Genomic DNA, 20,278 nt, shown 5'->3' with positions numbered 1-20,278 from the left:
AGTTAAGTTTTTGCAGAGTCAAAAGTTCTATGTGGATTTTCAGCTGCTGAGAGGTCAGTCAGTGCCCCTAATCCCCACATTATCCAAGTACCAATTATATATGTATATATATATGTATTGTACTCCTGTGAGTATATGTATTATACATACAAGCTACTTAAATAATTACTATGTATACAATAAATACATATACGTTCTTTGTTAGGTGAATTCCCTAGGTGTGAATAAATTACCTTGGGTCAGAGGTTTTCAAATTTTTGCACACAAAAGAATCACCTAGATTTTTTTTTACCTAGATTATTATTTTTTTTTATTATTTATTTATGATAGGCACACAGTGAGAGAGAGAGGCAGAGACACAGGCAGAGGGAGAAGCAGGCTCCATGCACCAGGAGCCCGACGTGGGACTCGATCCTGGGTCTCCAGGATCGGGCCCTGGGCCAAAGGCCGGTGCTAAACCGCTGCGCCACCCAGGGATCCCTACCTAGATTATTTTTAAAAAGAAGGCTTCCTAGGCCCAGACCCCAGGATTTCTGATTCAGTAAGTCTATACTAGAATCTAAGAAGTTGCATTTTAAAAATTGATGTAAAATTCACATAACATAAAAAGAACCATTTTAAAGTGTCCAATTCACGAAAAAGAAAAACAAAGTGGAAGCATCACAATTCTTGATTTCAAGTTATGTTACAAAGCTGTAGTGAACAAAACAGTATGATCCTGGCACAAAAATACATAGATCAACAGAACAGAATAGAAAACCCAGAAATGAAACTACCGTTATATGGTTAATCTTCAAAAAAGCAGGAATAAATATCCAACAGGAAGATGATCTCTTCAACAAATGGTGTTGGGAAAACTGGACAGCAATATGTAAAAGAATGAAACTGGACCACCTTCTTACAACATACACAAAAATAAATTCAAAATGGATTAAAGACCTAAATGTGAGATCTGAAACATAAAAATCCTAGAAGAGAACACAGTCAGTAACTTCTTTGACATCGACCATAGCAACTTCTTTCTAGACACAGCTCCTAAAGCAACAGAAACAAAAGCAAAAGTAAACTATTGGGACTACATCAAAATAAAAAGCTTCTGCATAGCAAGGGAAACAATAAAAAAACTAAAAGGCAATCTACAGAATGGAAGAAGATATTTGCAAATTATGTATCTGATAAAGGGTTAGTATTCACAATATATAAAATCTTATAAAACTCAACACCCCCCATAAAAAAATAAAAAGAAATAAAACTCAACACCCTCAAAATGAGCAATTAAAATTAAAAATGGGCAGAAGACATGAACAGACATTTCTCCAAAGATACACAGATGGACAACAGACACATGAAAAGATGCTCAACATCACTTATCTGGGAAATGGAAGTCAAAACTATAATGAGAGGGCAGCCCGGGTGGCTCAGCAGTTTAGCACTGCCCTTCAGCCCAGGGCCTGATCCTGGAGACCCAGGAACGAGTCCCACGTCGGGATCCCTGCATGGAGCCTACTTCTCCCCCTACCTGTGTCTCTGCCTGCCTCTCTCTCTCTCATGAATAAATAAATTAAATCTTAAAAAAAAAAACTATAATGAGAAGTTACCTCACACCTGTCAGAATAGCTAAAAACAACACAAGAAACAACAGGTGTTGATGAAGATGGAGAGAGAGAGGAATCCTATGGCACTTTTGGGGGTAATGCAAACTGATGCAGCCACTCTACAAAACAGTATGGAGGTTCCTCAAAAAGTTAAAAATAGAACAACCCCATGATCCAGCAATTGCACTGCTAGGTATTTACCCACAAAATACAAAAATACTAACTCAAAGGGATACATGCACCCAATTTTCATAACAGCATTATCTACAATAGCCAAATTATGGAAACAGCCCAAATGCCCCATTGATTGATGTTGATAAACAGATAAAGATGATGTGGGATATATGTATATGTATATATACATATATATGGAAAAATATATATACACACAAATGTATTATGAAATATTACTCAGCCATAAAAAGAATGAAATTTTTCCATTTGCAACAACATGGATGGAGCTAGAAGGTATATAATGCTAACCAAAATAAGTCAGTCAAAGAAAGACAAGTACCATATGATTTCATTCATATGTGGAATCTAACAAAACAAACGAGCAAACAGAGAAAAAGAGAGAAACCAAGAAACAGAACCTTAACTATAGAGAACAAACTAATGGTTAGCAGAGGGGAGGCAAGTGGGAGGATGGGTGAAATAGGTGATGGAGATGCAGGAGTGCATTTGTGGTGATGAGCACCAGGTGATGTATGGAATTGTTGAATCACTATACTGTACACCTGAAACAAATGTTACACGGTATGTTAACTAACCAGAATTTAAATAAAAACTTAAAAAAATAGAATGGATATAAGGAAGGTTAGATAACAGAAGATTAAAAAAATGAATGGGCCTTGTAAATAAAATAAAATAAAATATGCTAAGTCCTATGAAACATTAAAAATGTTTAGATAAGAAAAATAGTGTCCATTTCAGCAACATTTTAGTTTTTTCACAACATCGTGCAGGCATGTCCTCAGAGATTGCATTTTTAACAAACTCCCCACTGCTGCAGGTGGTCCCCAGGTGGCAAACTCAGAATAACCACCTCAAGTTCTCAGATAATGATGATAGAGAATGAGAAGCCTCATGGATCGCCCTCAGATTATAAAAGGAGATTTAAAAAAAAAACACACAACGTCAGCTTTCCCCACTGCTTCTTGGCCTTTTGGCTAAGATCAAGTACAGTCCGCTTTCCCAAACATCTAACCCTAAAAAACATATGCCTTCACCTCTCCCTTTCACTAAATGAATTTAGTTTATTTTAAGGTTTCTTATACTAATGGATCCAACACATTTAGATGTACCCAGTATTTTTATGCCTACAAAGTAGGGCAGTGCTGGGCGAAGTCAAATGAGAAAACTGGAAGAAATGAATCACTGCTCTATAACCAGCCAGATTTAAGCCCTGTTTCCTTAGATTTTAGTCACATTATTATAGAACATTATTAAATTCTACTTCAGGCAATGAAACTGTCAGTGAACACAGAAAAAGTCTCCAGAGGAAGAACCTCAATAAGATTTCTCTTTATAGTCAAACTCTCATCTATAGGTAAGCGAAACTGGTTATTCTGATGAGTTAATATAAATACATAATAGCTGCATAAAGATGCTGAGATCAATTACTGTTTTCTCTTCAAGGTTTTAGAGTCAGCTCTCCTAGTTTTAATTCATGATCTAGTTGCTCCAGAGCTGACTCTGATTTTAGCTCATTTTACTCAAGGTCAGACTTCAGCAAAGATTCCTGGAGTCTGGCAACTATAACGATCAGCATGGTGACAGGGGCCCTGGTTAAAAGGGTATCTTCCTAACAACCACTAGTGCTGCTTCTCTTCAACGATATCCTGCTAAAATAACACAGACACAAAATACAATGAATAATATTGTGCTGTGATGCGTTAGAATAAGATGAAAACTCATCACAATGTGAGAAACCAGGACTGAATGACAACCTGTAACACCCAAGAGAATCTTGGAGAAATTTCCATCAGCAGTAAGGCCAAAGATGCTGAGCTAAAGAAACAAGGGCTAGCAAAACCCCATTGCCTCATGACACAGAGCCACCCCTCCTACCTGAAAAGAGGCAGGAAGGCAGCCTGGGAGGGGACAGTGCTAATTTCTGACATGACCAGAGAATGATTACCTTCTCCTCTTTCTATATGCAGTTAGAGATCACATCTCCCAGAAAATAATGAGTAGGAAAAGAAAAGGGTCTGACAGTGGGGCACACTGTATCCTGGGAAATGCCCCTGAAGTATAAGCCTTGAAGGTATGGAGATTGGAAGAGCCTGGTAGCCTTGCATCCTGGAATTCTTTCAGCGTGTCCAAGATCCAGCTAGCCAAAAGAAAAGAAAATGTCAAATACATCAATCAGATTCACTGGAGTGTAGAGCCCTCAATGCCTAAGGCCACTGAGAACTGAGGAAGCTGCGCACCTTAACCTGACCTCAAACTACAGGTATGAGAAGGAATTAACCAGAACAGTGATCAGAGGCCAAGAGATGGCCATGTACTCTATGTGGACAGATTCATCAATGCTTATACTCAGAGGAAAAATATGTGGCTAATAATGATTTATAGTGAAAAGGAAGATTTTAGCAAAGGTCTATTCAGAAAGATTCAGGAGAAACATAGGTTCTATGAACAGAAATGTAGAAAGCCAAAAGCAGAGATAAGGGGCAATGGGATGAGCTTAAAAGGAAAAGATGAGATGCAAAGGCCCAGTTGATTATGGCTAATAGGTACTGACCTCAAGTAGATCTGCAGTTAAACTCTGGCTCTTCCATTTGTCAGTCCATTCGGGCTGCTATAACAAAATACCACCGACTGGGGGGCTTATAAACAACAGAAATTTCTCTCTCAGTTCTGGAAGCAGGAAAGACCAAGACCAAGACACCCTTATAGTCACCTTCTGGTGAGGGCCTTTCTGCTGGTTCACAGCTGGTATCCTCTTGCTGTGTCTTTACATGGAAGGATCTATCTGTGGTGACTTTTATTAAAGCATGAATCTCATTCACGAGGGCTCTACCCTCATACCCTAATCACCACCCAAAGGCCACTTTCTAACTACCACATGTGAATTCTAGATGGACATTTGTAGACCTAAGAGCAGCCTTGAGCAACTCACTTACCCTCTTTAAGTTCTGGTTTCTTCACTTATGAAATGAGGATAAAGAAACCTATTTCACAAGGTCACTTTGAGCTTTAATGCTAACAACTTGCCCAATAATGAGAAAATATAGAGAAGGCTCTAGTATAAGGCCTGAGCATGCAGTAAATGCTTAATAAACAGTAGTCATGATTATTATTGTTGTTTATTATTATTATTATTAATACTAACAAGCTTAGAAGAAAAAGGAACTGATTGAGGCAAAGGAAGGATTACAAGAAACTAAAAATACAATCAATAATAATCGATATCAGAGATCCTAAAGAACAGAAGCCAAGTTGCAAAAATGTCTAACTGGTAATGCAGAGGGATTCAAAAGACTGAGAAAAAGGACAGAAAAATGAAAATAATGAGAGAAAATCTGAATCAGTGATTCAACCTATTAATTAAAGCTATTTTTGAGAAATAAATAGAGCAGAACTAAAGCAATAAGCTAAAATATGTACAAGGAAAACTTCCAGAGTGAAAACTAATCTTAGCATACAGATCAAAGGGCCCATATATTTCAGGCAAAATTAATTTTAAATATTTTAAAGACCTACACCTAGATATAACTCAGAAAAAGATCTAAACTATGGAGATTTAAAAAAAAAATCCTCCAAAAAAGGTTCCAGGGACCAGCTCAACCAGAGAGATCTTTCAAGAAATCTGTAAACTGTTCCAGAGCATAAAAGAAGGAAATTCATCCAAACTATTTTATGAAGTGAACATAACCAAGATAACAGACCTGACAGGGAGAAAAGAAGCCACCAACCCCACTTTCACTTCTGAATTGACGTAAAAATCCTAAATAGAACCCTAGCTAACTGAACTCAGCAGTATAATAAAAATATGTACACATGATCAAATTGGATTTAGCCCGCAAAGGAAAGACAGTCCCAGATTAATGTACCCATTAATATATCATAGTGCAAGAATATAAAGCAGCCTTATTATAAGGTAATCCCCATTATCTCAATGCAAAGCTTCCAAAATTATTTTTGACAACTTGAATACTTGAATAAATAATACATTAGGGATGTTTATGAAACAGTCAACTATTTAAAATACGGTTATGCAAACGCATTTGAAATCATATAATAAAAGATCTTAGAATATTGCCTTTTCCCAACTCTCACATATCCAGAAAAAATGTTATTCCACCTCTTCCCATACATACTTGATAAGCAATAACCATCGTTACAGGAGCCACGTTGAGCTATATAACAGTTTTCCAGAGGTACCATCTTCACTTTTGTCTGAGCACTTTTCAGTCTACACATGATACACTGATCCACATATATTTTCATTTCAGGAAATCATTTATCCTCAAATTGCATAATTCTGATCTCTACCACAAAGGCTTGCTTTATAAACTTATAACTTTCAATTCTTGCAACTGTGAGGTCATTTCCCAGGAATAATTACTAACTCAGTATTAAATGTCTTGGTCTCTTTTTTTATTGATTCTTTCTAGCGACCTCTATAAGCATTCAATTCCAGACCTGATTAAAGTGCTTTACCAGGCTGTTCAAAATCAAGTAAATTGAGAAGACTCTCAGAATATGAGAGATCTCGTAAGGACTCAAGTATAAGAAATCAACATTTTTTTTGGAAGACGGTGAGTTTGGGGAGTTGACGGGGAGGATACATGTTATCTTACATTCAATCCATTTCGCATGAGGGCATACTTAGAAAATTGGAGTATTTGCACAGTACTAAAGTAACTGAACGACACTGACTGCTCAGGATGAATGCCTCTCTGGGCCGTGCCTAAGCTCCCCAGGAGATCAATATGGCAGCCAACTACGGGGAAAGGGCCGCTATGCGATGAGGTCCAATAAGAACATCCAGGTCGTCATTGGCATCATCTCAGGAAGCTGCAGTGGAATCAGAAAGGTTGCTGCCTGGCTCTGCCCAGCTGTGTGGCCTTGCGCAGAATACTCAGCCTCTTTGTGCTTCAGTTCTTACAACTGCACAATGGGATAATAGTTGTCCCCAGATAATTATTATGAGAATGAACTGAGCTAAGTCATGTGAAGCACTGTGAACTCTGTCCTACACAGAGTAAATGCTCATTAAATGCTAGATTCAATAACAATGCCTAATTAAAAGCAAAAACAAAACTACTCTTAAAAAAACAAACCAATTATCAGTAGAATACCCAAATTAATTCCACGACATGTCATGGCACATGCCTCACGTAGTCACTTGACAGTAAAATTCACCAGAAGTCCTGTCCTCACCCTTGAAGTTTGCAATCAAATTTTTAGGTTTTAGCCAAGAATCACCAGGGATTTGAGAAAGTCTTTTTCATGAAAGACAGGCCAAAGAAGACAAAAATGACCTTAGAAGGAAGAGAGGCAATGTTGGAAGTACAAGTAAACTTAAAAATATATGTATGGGTTCGCATATACATATACACATACAAGTATACATAGGCGTATATACATATCTACAAACATACTCATACCAACATAAAATTAATAGCTAAGAGGACAGGCTTTGGAGAAAGAAATCATTACATATAAAGTAAAAACAGAACTTTATAAAAAAGGAATTATCAGAAAATAAGAGTTCTTGATAATTAAAAAATATAGTAGTTGCACTGAATTTAATAGAAAAGGTTACAAAATAATGACAAGGAAATTTCCCAAATAGCAGAAGAAAAGTAAATAGGAGAGAAAAAAACTAAGGAAATTAGAGGATGATCCACTATCCAAGTAAGAGAAGTTTCGTAAAGAGAGAAGAGGAGAAAGGTAGGATGGAGGGTCAAACAATTCTGAAATAAATAATACAAGAAAACTTCCCATTAAAAAAATCATCTTCATTTTTAGATACAAAGTGCTCTCTGAATACTCTGCATAAGGAGTAAACCAAGACCTACGCCCATAGCACATCATAGGGAAATCTTAGAAAACTCTGTCTAATGAGAGGGAAAAAAAATTGTGGTATACCAGATGCAGAATCAGAAGGGCACTGCCATAATGAAAACTATTTTCAAACACTTTTTTTTCCTCCTCCTTTTCTGTCTTTTTCTCTAATCGATACGTATGAATTTTATTGTCAGAAAACAATCTGAATACAAAAAAATCGATATGTGGTGACTCTAGCCTAGATTTAAATGGCTCCATTTCTCATCTGTCTCCTTAATGCCATGATCTGCCTCTACACTGAGATGGAACCCTCTAGGCAGCAGAAGTCCTAGTCACAGAGGGTACCTGGGCCGCAGACCACCAGGAACAGGCCACTCCAGTGATGCCCACGGCCCTGCATAGCAGTGATGTCTGCTCACACTTACTCAGGTGGGGAGAGCTTCCTGCCAGAGTATGTTGCTATCTGAAGGAAGAGGGGGAAGGCCCATAATGCTTTTCCTTAGACACATTTTTCTATCCATTATTATCTTGTCTCCACTCGCACAGTTAACATTTATTTTAATAAGGAGCTGCTAAACGCTCCAATTTGTCTTCATTCCATTTATCGAATACCACGTCCTAGGCTTTGCCAAGAGATGATTTTCCTATCGACAGACTTACCCGTGGAGAAGACGAACACCGTGTTGTTCCAGAGCCCGTGGCTTTTTAAGGCTGCCGTGACATTTCCCACTGCTTCATCCATGAGAGACACCATTCCTGCATAGTAACGCCTGTTCTTATCGTGGATAAAGTCGTAGGGTTTCAGGTATTCCTCGGGGACCTGGAGAGGCTCGTGGACAGACTGAAGAGCAAGGTAGAGAAATAGAGGCTGGAAAGAGAGTTTTGCAAATCAGTTAAGAGGGTATGGAAGTATTAAATATAGAGACATAAGTCCAGATGGATCAGTTAATAAAAGTACTATCGATGCAACCCACAGATAGCTTGAAAATGTTTGTAAATCATTTATCTGACAAGGGACTGTATCCAGTATATCTGAAGAACTCTCACAACCAAATAACAAGAGGCAACCCAATTACAAGATGGTAAAAGAATCTGAATAGACATTTCTCCAAAGAAGATACACAAATGGACAATAAGCTCATGAAAAGATACTCAAAAGATGCCTAGGGCTGTAGGGAGCTGAGGGAGTATGAGGAATGGTGAGTGCTAAGAGGAATGAGGTTTCTTTTGGGGGTGATGAAAATGTTTTCAATTTAGATTATGGTGATGTTTGCACACCTCTATGAGTTTACTACTGAACTGTATACTTTAATTGGGTGAATTTTATGCTATGTGAACTATTAGCATCAATAAAAATATCAGCAATGTAACAGAAGATGTAAGACAAAAAATTAAAAACAAAAGTTTGAGTTCCACAATGGCCTAGAAGGCTCTAATCCAAACAAATGATAGCAATATCAATAACCAATAATAACAACTATATATTAAAGGTTATCTGTGTGCTAGATACCGTGATACCGATCTACATATTGTCTCATGTAATACTCAAATCCAGCCTGTTTACACCCATTTCACAGGTAAGTTAACTGGGGCTTAGGAAGGCTATATGATATGTCCACATTCATATTAATTGCAGAGCAATTTCCTATTGGAAACTCCACTGTTACAGTGCAGATATGTACCAATAGATGCTTTAGCTTTTTGCTTTAGCCAAAAACTAAGTTCCCACCTGTTAGGAAAGAGTTAAGGATTTTTCATATGAGAAAACAAGTGGATACCATGTCTTGCTAGTCTTTTATCAAGGACCAAACATAATCCCAATTTAATTCCTGGAAACTAAGGAGTGTGATATGCTGATTCTATTTTACCTTTTATACCAATTTATAGCATTTAACATTAGTGGCTTTCCAGGTCAGCCTCTCCTTTTTTAATGAGCCTTTCTGAAAACACTCTCTTCACTGTGCTCCTACAGAATTCCTTAATGACCTGAAAACCCTCAAAGAGACAACGACTGTTCAATCCAAGAATAATAATACAATTCCGTTAGAGTATTTGAGGCATTTAAATCTCAAAATAGAATGGGAGAAAGTTAGAAAGCAGATTGGGAGGGGGGAGCCTCATATTTCATTCTTCATTACTGTTGATAATTTTTTAAAAATCCTATATGATACACCTTGCAGGATAGAGTATCAAACATACATAAACAACATTCAAAAAGATACCTAAAAGATTATTTTTAGTGTAGATCTTTAGAACTTAGAAACACTTCTTCCCCAAAATCAAAATGTTAAAAATAGCTATTAAATATCAAAGTCATCGCTTTAAAACCTATTTAATGAAGGAAGTTAGGTGATGGAATGATAGCTACGATAACGTTGAACCTATGCTCCATTTGTGCATTACTTCCATGGGAAAACATTCCAAATTGCAACTTCGAAGATCAATACTACAATCTTTGACACTGCCTTAGCTCTGCCTCCGCTCCCCCTCAACACACACCCTTTCTGCTCCAGCCACACAAACAGCAAAACTTCTGATCTCTCCCGGACCATCGTGAAGGGGTCTGCTGTGGGAGCAGCCATCTGGGCCTTTGGCCCTGTCCCCCACCACCAGCCACGGTCTGGATGAGGGCAGGATTAAATATTGGAAGGCTACAACAATTTGCAGCCCACACAAAGTTTTTAAAATCAGGAAATATCACATAAAACTCAGTGGTTTTTAAAGAATTCTTCTTGAAAAATCACAAATCTGACAACTCCGTGCCCACACTCCATCTGGTAACAAATGGCTGGAACATGAAATAGAGGCCTCACTCTCAAGTGCTCTCTTGTTTCTTTCTTAAAAAAAAAAAAAAAAGATTTTATTTATTTATTCATGAGAGAGAGAGAGAGAGAGAGAGAGAGGCAGAGAGAGAAGCAGGCTCCATGCAGGGAGCCTGATGTGGGACTCGATCCCGGGTCTCCAGGATCACACCCTGGGCCAAAGGCAGGCAGGCACTCAACTGCTGAGCCACCCGGGCGTCCCTCGCTCTCTGGTTTCTAGAGCTTCCCCACTGTTCTACCTGAATGGCTTCACTTAGTAGGTCAGCGGCCTGGCCTCTGTAAACACCAGAGTTTGTGACCCTGGTCTGGCTTCTCTGGGGCAGGGATGGAGAGAAGGAGCTCACCACTTAAGGAGAAGATGCCCTCATCCAGGTCATTAGCAACAACATGGCAACCCATATGGTGAAGGAGAGAAAGGAGAAAGAGGGCAGGTTATTCCCCGCCAGCAAGTGATCTCTAGAGGCGATGGCCAGGGAGGGTGGTGAGAAAGAGTTCTTATAACCACATCAGGGGGAAAAATGATTATTGGACCATCATTTGTTTTGCAAATACAGCAAAATATTACCTGAAAATCTTTCCTATAATTATTCCCTAGGGAGCTAAAGACATGACCATTATTCTTGAGGGGTCAAAGTTACAAAAGTGCACCAATTCCCCCATTTTTCCAGTCAGGCTTCTGTTAGTTCAAAGAGAAGGAGCATAGCTGAGAAGAGGAGTGAAAATCCCCTCTGAGGGATGAGGCCTATGACTGTCACAGGCCAGGCAAAGGCCTCGCACTACCACCAACCACATTCTAGTAACTTACAAATATAGATAAAAGTGTTCCTTGCACAAAATCCATTTTCTTTTTTTTTTCTCCTCATGTAACCAGCAGTAATCGAGGGCCATGCAGCGTACAGGTGGACAGGGACACATATCCATAGGTCTCTGGCTCACCAGAAGGACGCAGAATGATGTACAGTGCAGTCCTTTTAATAAAGTGAGGCCCACGGCAACATAACTGAGAGTACTTCCATCCAATATCGTAAAAATAAAGTTCCAACACTTACCAGGTGAACTTTATCCATGAAACAACTCATTTCCCATTCTGCTGGGTATGAAACATTTCAATACTATTTTTAAATGAAAAAAAATTAACAGAGTATTTTGTTCTTTGTACTACATGGTGGCCTAGAGGAAAGAATAATTAACTAGGGCTCTGAGGTTCTCCAACTACAATGGGGACCCTGCCTGCAAGCCACTTGTTGTAGGACCCCCCGCTAGTGAACACATCGCCAATTTCCCCACACCCACCTACGTGGCTTCAGCTCACTGTTAACCATAAACAAGCTGCCATCCTGGGGATGGACTCAGGATTACTACACTGGCTACTGACTTGAGTTCCAACCCAGGCACGTGTTGGTCTTTGGAGACCTGCGGGCCCATTCTGACCTTACAGCCATAATTTAAAACACCGTAGTCCTGGGCTGATTTTCATCTCCATGAACCTCCACGTTTATGCCAAACCTTGATTTTTCCCTTGCTCTTTCTTGGGTGCCAATTCCTGCTCTGACCACGCCAGTTACAGCTGCCACCTTTATTTTTTTTTTAATTTTTATTTATTTATGATAGTCACAGAGAGAGAGAGAGAGAGGCAGAGACACAGGCAGAGGGAGAAGCAGGCTCCATGCACCAGGAGCCCGACATGGGACTCGATCCCGGGTCTCCAGGATCGCGCCCTGGGCCAAAGGCAGGGGCTAAACCGCTGTGCCACCCAGGGATCCCAGCTGCCACCTTTAGACCAACTCTAACACTTTCAGGTTTCCTTGGAATTTAAAACAGAATCCTAAATGTGAAGCATGACCAAATGTTTAAGTATTATACAACCTTATGACATTACTACCTAAAGTTACTAGCATATTGGTAAGATGCTGAAAGTTATTTTCCCTTTCTTTCTTTTTAAAGATTTAATTTATTTATTCATGAGACACACACACACACACACACAGAGGCAGAGACACAGGCAGAGGGAGAAGTAGGCTCCATGCAGGGAGCCTGATGTGGGATTCGATCCCGGGTCTCCAGGACCACACCCTGAGCTGAAGGCAGTGCTAAACCGTTGAGCCACCCAGGCTGCCCTTCTTCTCCCATTCTTATGCCATTCGATTCCTAAGATATATACTCTAAATATCCTCACCATGCTACGAAACCTAATTCCAGTGAGGAAGAAAGCCTTATTTTTATTTCTTTAGTATATTTTCCTAATTTAAAGCAAAAATTTCAAAAATATGTGATGCAGTTTTAAATTATTGCTCTATTGCTCTACTGACTTTCAAACTAAGACATTTCTTCCCAAACTGTGTCAGGAAAAAAGTGTCTACCACTAGAAATTCACATTTGCTTTAAGAAGCTTCTAGTAGATTTAGGTTTATGAGAAAACATTTATTTTTATTCTACAAAGTGTTGAGGGGGGACTATTTTAACCGAACAATATTTTGTGGACATGTTGCTTTTACACTGTAGTGTTAGTACTGAGGGATTTATCCTGGAGAAAAAAAAAAGACATTCCTTCCCAACATGTGTGCAGTGGCTATTAGCAGTATTTCCCTGAATCCAGCACCAACTGTTTCTATTACAAAATTGCTCCATATGCTCTTTTCCCTTCAAGTGCTCTTTAAAATAGGCACATTTTTAAAATGGCCTGTGGATACTTCATGTGTATTTCTTTAATGATTTCCATCTTAGGACAAGTGGCCTATGTTATAGTCTATATATAGCACCTAAGAAATTAGTACGGAATCAGAGTCAACATTGGGATAAAATGAGGAAAAGCTCAGCTCCTGGAACTATGTGATGATGCATCAGTTTACTAAGAACTGATAATGTAAACGTCTGCATTTGCTATCTTAAACAAACACTCTGGGGCTGTTATTCTGTATCGATTATTTCATGCATTTATCTACGCTTGAAACTTGACCTTGAGGCCGTTGGGCATGCTGGACACTGCTTCAGAACGTTTTAGACACTGTCAGAAAATGACCATCCTGTCATCTGGAAATTCCCACAATGCTACCTACGAGCAGCACTATATTACTAACACAACTTTGGATGGCTTGCAAGCTCTTAGGGACTCACTTCCCACAGTTCCTGTGCTTTCCGCACCACACCAGATAAGGCAGCCCACCCACAAAGAACTACTTCACCCAGCTGCTTCCTCTTATCCACTTAATGTTACAGGCACTGTGAGAGAATACTCTATTGTTGCCTAATGGGAACTAACTTTTGCTGTAGGCATATTACAGTTGTTACATGATTAAGGTAGTGTTTTACTGTAAGCCTGTAAAAGGCAGTTGGCCTGAGCTTGTCCTCTGTGTGTTTGAAGGGAGTCAATAGTGGCTGCACCTCAGAATCACTGGTGAGAGAAAGGTGGGGGCAGAAGGGTCATTAAATACCAATGACACCTCCCCACACCGGCACCAATAAATCACAATATTTGTTACCGATCTTTATTACAAGGTTTCCAGATGAGCCCAACATACTGTCAAGACTGGAACCATCAAGCTGAATCATACACTGAGGCTAATAATCTCTAGTCTTGGATATTAGCTGTAAACTCGGGATGCGTGTTGAGTGCATTGAGCTCTGGAGTCAAACAGAATGGGTTTAAATTCTGATTTGGACTCTAAGTAGCTCTGTGACCTTGAACAAATTTCTTGCTTGCTTATCTGTAAAAGGGTGCATAACTCAAAGGATAAGACAGGAACCACAATTCCCTTAAGGCTTTATCTTGTTCTTTGGGCTTTTCGCACTATCTATAGAATACCAAGCATACAGAGGAAAACAGAGAACCTAGGCCAAATACCCAGCAGCTATCTTTCCAACTCTCTCAATATTGGTTTAGATCTAGATTTTTTAAAAAAAAAGATTTTATTTAATTATTTGAGAGAGAGACACACACACACAAGCAGGGGGGACTGGCACAGGAGGAGAGGGAGAAGCAGACTCCCTGCTCAGCAGGGAGCCCAATGTGGGGCTTGATCTCAGAACCCCAAGATCACGACCCAAGCCAAAGGCAGATGCTTAACTGACTGAGCCAACCAGGCATTCCCGGTTTAGATCTAGATTTAAAACCTGCATATGTTCACATATTTGAGAGATGTTCTGATCTTCCATTTTCCACCAGATGTATAGTTACTCCAAGAAGGAAGCATGTAAGAGTGGTGTAAAACTGAGGATGGGTACCAGGGAAGACCCCCAATACTGAGTTAGAACAGGCAAAGGCACAGCCAGGAAGAAACCATGTCAAAAAGGGAGTCAGAAAAAAAAAAAATAAAAAAAAAGGGAGTCAGCTGCCAGGTACCACGTCTAAACAGGTATATTAATCTAAATCCAAACTGTGATCTGCTCTGAGGCCATTCAGTAATTGTCAAAGAAACAAAATACAGAAAACTGGAAGTACCAGATAATACTGCACATTCTGTAGTTTGCCCTATCAGGGTCTTATTGAAGGACTAATTTCATCAGTGTGCTAATCCAATTCTTAACGAAGCCACATTTGAGCCCAGTATCTGACAACACAAATATGTGACCCAATTTCAAAAGTGTATCCAGAGAATTTAGCTTAGGAAGCTAACTCTAGATTAACAACAGCAGCAACAACAACAACAAAATGTTTAAGGCAATTCACACTCTTTTCTATTTTACCTTGAGATAAGTCAAAAGATTTCAGTACATGACATACACAATGGCTTCAATGCAGTAAATGTGAAAAATAGGCTCATCAGTATACCATGTTTATGGAGTGAAAGACAATATTGTTAAGACATACATTCTCCCCATGTTGGTCTACAGAGGCAAGGAAATCCACATCCAAGCAGCAACTTTTTGGTAGAAATTGACCAGGTGATTCTAAAATTAACATGGGAATGCAAAATATCTAGAATAGCCAAAATAACCTAGGGAGGCCAAACACAAAGAAGACTTGTGCTAAATCCAAAGTCTGTCGATCTCTTAACAGAAAGTTTGCCATAATACAGCCTCATCTTGTACATGAGCCTATCATTTAAAAAAAGTCAATGTACTAATTGCTTACAGCACATAAAATGCACCAAAATAATAAAACTATATTTCTACTAAAACACTGTAGAAACAATATTCCTCAAAATGCAATCTGGGGACCACATGGTGTCAGAATCACCCCTAAAGAGTTTCTTTAAAATGCTGATGTATGGGGGCAGCTGGGTTGCTCCCATACATCATACACCATACATCATCCCATACATCATACATCATATATCAGTTAAGCATCTGACCCTTGACCTCAGCTCAGGTCTTGATCTCAGGGTTGTGACTTCAAGACTTGTGTTAAAAATAAATATAAATAAATAAACAAAAATCAATTAATTAATTAATTAAAATTCTGGTGTATGGATTTTCCCCAGAACTAAGGAATCAGACTTTCAGAGAGGGATTCCAGAAATTTCTACTTTTATCAAGCTTCCCCAAGCAGATACCAATATACTCCAAAATTTGAACACAACTCCCCTAGAATTTTTTTAGATCTTCTCCTAAACAAGCAGCCTTTTCCTATACTCACCTGCAGTATATCTTAACACAATTTTGATATCAATAAAAGAGAAAGGCTTACCTTCTCTGGTGGATGGTTAGATATGAGGGCTGTTGCTCTTTCAGTAAATATGTTTGTTGAATACATATTTTTATATCCTGTTGCAACTTCTTCACCATCTCGAAAATCAAGAGCACATCGTGTGACATTTAGAGCATCAATTAATGTACAGCGCTCATGGGAATAGTAATCTTCACTACCTAGGAGATATCCTACAACATGAATGGGAGATGAAAGTAGTCAGCATAGCATAAAACTTGTTAAACAAACTAATGTTTCAGCATTTAATTGCCCAGTGCAATTGATTACCCATGACAAGGCTAATCAAATGACAAGGCTAATCAGAGCACCACTTCTTAACATCTCTATATTTGCTAGCAGGAGGCATTAAAATGTTATTGTAAAAAAAAATTCAAATCCATTCCTCAGTCAAGTCTTTGGAACACAAGGCTCTGTCATGTAACTCTCAAAGTAGATGATTCTAAGTAAATCCATTTTTAAAAATCAGAGTTCAAATTCAGTAAAGGTGATAAAATCTTAATCTTTTAAAGCTATCTAATGGCAAAAATAGCACATAGTCAATGTGATTTCTCTGAGGTAATCACATAAATGAACACAGGATTCAAATAATGTTGATACCGACCTTGGGAGACTGGCTTCAAGGTTATTTATAGTAGCAGCTCTAGGAGGAATCATCTTTAGTCAGATGCTGACACCCACTGGTGGAAGACATAAACCTTACCAAAGAGGAGCTCTAGACATAATTTAACAGAGCCAGCAGATCAAACTACCGTGGGGCACTGAAAGCAGAATTGTCTACAACCCTGATCTCAGTTTTGCCCGAAATATAAATGTCATCAACTGCCTAGCCCACAATTTGAATATAAACATGAAAGGAAGTGGGTTGTCTCAGCTAAAGTGGTTTCTGCAAATGTTGTATATTTTCCTAAAATATTAAAATAAGCTGTGCTGCATATTGTATTATTCCATTTATATGTAATATCCAGAATAGGCAAATCTATAGAGACAAAAAGTTATGTTAGTGGTTACCTAGTGCTGGTGAGGTTTGGGGAAAATCAGGAGTGACTGCTAACAGAGATGGGTTTTCTTTTTGGGGTGATGAAAATATTCTACAATTGGATTGTAATGACAGTGGCACAACCCTGTGTATTTATTAAAAATCAATAATCTGTACACGTTAGTTGGGTGAGTTAGATGGTGTGTAAGTTATACCTCAATAGAGCTATTAAAAAGAAATAAGCTGTGCTGGACTCTGAACCATCTCCTAACAAATAATGTTTATTAACCTTAAAATGAGGTGGATAAAATTGGCCTAGCCCTTTCTTCAGTCCTAAGCATCCTCTATAATACCAATCAAAAGCCTTATGCAGTTTACATAAAAAATGAATTCATTTTTAATTAATTTCCTTTTCCACGATTCAATAAATTCAAAGTCCCGAATACAATGAATACCTTGGTCTAAGACCACTTTTTAAAAAATTCAATTAATTAATTTATTTTAGAGATTCAGCAAAGTGAGAGGGTGGAAGAGAATCTCAAGCAGACTACTCACTGAGTGTGGAGTTAGATGTGGGGCTTGATCTCATGACCCCTGACATCATGACCTGAGCCAAAATTAAGAGTCAGAGGCTTAACCGAATGAGCCATCCGTGTGCCCCAGATCACATTTTAAATGCTAATCTTTTCCCCTAATGTATATAACAAAAAGGGAAATCAAATATATTTGTTAATTAATATATAATAGAGAAAGAAACGTATCCATAAAAGTGATCTTATGCCTTACATGGATGATTAGAGAGGTTAGGACACTGGGGTTCTTCTGGAATTTTTAATAACTCCTGGGTGTTAAGAGCTTGAGGAAATCACTTCCGTTTATTTCTCTGTAAATGTAAATTGTTTTCCATTACTTGAGAGAGTATAAGCATAGGATATACTTGATTAAAAGAATACAAAACTGTAGGGGTGCCTGCGTGGCTCTGTAGGTTATGTGTCTGACTCTTGATCTCAGGTCAGGCCTTGATCTCAGGGTGGTGAGTTCAAGCCCCACATTGGGCTCCATGCTAGGCATGGAGGCTACTTTTTAAAAAAATTTTAATTATAAATATTTAAAAAGATATAACCACAGGAGAATTCCAGGAATAGAACTATTTATTTACATATTTAGCCAGACTGATACCAAACAACCATGTGGCAATCACATACAGCTTTTCTCAAACAGGGCTTCACAAATTTGAACTTACATGATGAGCTAAAAGAAGATGGCATCCTATGTTATATTGGGGAAAAATCAGAACATACTTTTTGAACAACTAAATCTCTGACGTTTTTGCTTAACAGTTTTATTGAGGTCTAATGCACAATACCATATAAGTTACCTACTTAAAGTGTCCAAATCAGTGGTCTTTAAGGTATTCAGAGTTGTGCAACCAGCCCCACAATCATCTGACTGCTTTTAAACAGAACATCTACGTCATAATAGTGATAACAGCTGCATGGTCATTATCCCCTCCAACTACAAGTCTATATGGGTGTGGGGTGTTCGTTCATCTCAATCCTCAGGCTTCTCAACTCTTATAAAAGGATATGATTTTCTTCTAGCCAATTGAATTTTTAAATATGTGATTTGGGTTTTAGTAAAAAAAAAAAAAAAAAGAAAAAGAAAAGAAAATTAAAATAGCTATAGTCTATAGTCTAAAGCTGTTTTTTAACACTTGCCAGAGTACAAGTATTGATCTATCTTTCAGCAAAGGTCTAATTGAAAATTGTCAAGGGATATACAGGCTGTTTTTCCTCTAGAATTTGCAAAATGACAAAGAGCTCTTACACCCAAGTCTGACTTTAACAGTTATTTGAGGATGTGGAGGATATAGTCAGGTTCATTAAGAAAGAATGCCATGATTGCTTAGCAATGTCTGCTAGAGGACCTGGATGGGAGCGGGGCACATACAGCCTCCTGTCTGATGTCCTTGCATCTCAACTTGACACTGGACCCAACACAACATGACACAGCTGTGGGCTTCAACTGCATCGTCTGGGCCCCACATAATCACTAAAATGCACTTTGGTGCTCGCGAAAGTTATGACTTAGATGCTCTGTTAAAAAGCAATCAGAGGATTGTGGGGCTAGTTGCACAACTCTAAATGAAAAGGAATGTCTCAAGACAAATGTACAAGAAAACCACCACTTTATTACTAAAATGCTGTTTTTGAGGATGCTGTCCACCTTACCTTCTCCCAAAGGAGAAATTTCTCAAGTCTAAGAGCCAGAAAATGCTTTACCCTTCCTGAACATCTGGCTTCCATTTATCTTATAAATAATGTGACTCTTATAGCTGTCTCCTTTTTTAAAATATTTTTTTTTAAATTTGGACATGAGAATTCTCAAGTTACAGAGTTCAGTGCGAACCCCACCTACAGCCATGCAGTTTTTTCATAATTTAGTGCCATGATACAATTCCATCTTTTTCTACTCACCCTGATTTTTTATTCTATTTAAGATTTTGTTTATTTGAGAAAAAGAGAGAAAGAGAGGAAAAAGGAAAGTGAAAGAGAGAGAGTCTGAGCAGGGGGGAGGAGCAGAGGGAGAAGCAGACTCCCCACTGAGGCAGGGAGCCAGATGTGGGGCTTGATCCCAGCACCCCAAGATCATGACCTAAACCCAAAGTAGACACTTAACTGACTGAGCCACCCAGGTACCCTCTATTTATTTTTAAACTTTTTATGTTCAGCATGAGTTCCTTTTCAGATGCAGGTTGTAAATAAACGAAGAGACAAATGAGAAGTACGTAGGTAGCTAAATAGCCAGATAGCGTAGTATGAAAAGAACTCATCAGAAAGACACAGTCACTAGTAAAATAAATAGGCTGTTAATTAAGACATAATTTGTAAGAGGTTAAAAGAGGGTAAGTTTTAAAACTAACTTCAGGGTTCACATTTTTATATGACTATCAAGTCCCTAAACCATTTATTTCTTATTATTCTTCCTATTACTATTTGTTATCGACTCTCTCCTTTTATTTTTTTGACTGGTTTTCCCCAATCTAGTGATTTCAAAAACAGATCTCACAGAAGGGGAAAAGGATGCCAGTAGAAAAGAGTCTCCTCTACCATCTCCAGAAAAAAAAAAAAAAAAAAAGAAATCTGTGGGAAAGTCCATGGAGAGAAAACAATATTCTGAACCTTTGTGAAGAAAATATTCTTGTATTGAGTTTTGC

At 38.4% G+C, this 20,278-nt stretch overlaps 1 protein-coding gene across 7 annotated transcripts in view; it reads right to left on the bottom strand.

Annotated features, from left to right (window-relative positions):
• ARSB (arylsulfatase B) overlaps positions 1-20,278 on the bottom strand; it is a 187,361-nt gene that overhangs the window by 149,574 nt on the left and 17,509 nt on the right. For all 7 annotated transcript variants that reach the window (XM_049108349.1, XM_035714317.2, XM_035714318.2 and 4 more), the window contains exons 3-4: positions 16,065-16,255; positions 8,277-8,484 (exon numbers count right to left, since the gene is read on the bottom strand). In XM_049108349.1, coding sequence (XP_048964306.1) covers positions 8,277-8,484; positions 16,065-16,255 — 399 coding nt within the window. The remainder of the gene's footprint in view (positions 1-8,276; positions 8,485-16,064; positions 16,256-20,278) is intronic.

Source organism: Canis lupus, chromosome 3 (genome assembly GCF_003254725.2).
Source record: "Canis lupus dingo isolate Sandy chromosome 3, ASM325472v2, whole genome shotgun sequence".
NCBI classification, from domain to species: domain Eukaryota; kingdom Metazoa; phylum Chordata; class Mammalia; order Carnivora; family Canidae; genus Canis; species Canis lupus.
The sequence above is the reverse complement of the archived record's forward strand: the minus strand, read 5'-3'. Positions and strand labels throughout refer to the sequence as shown.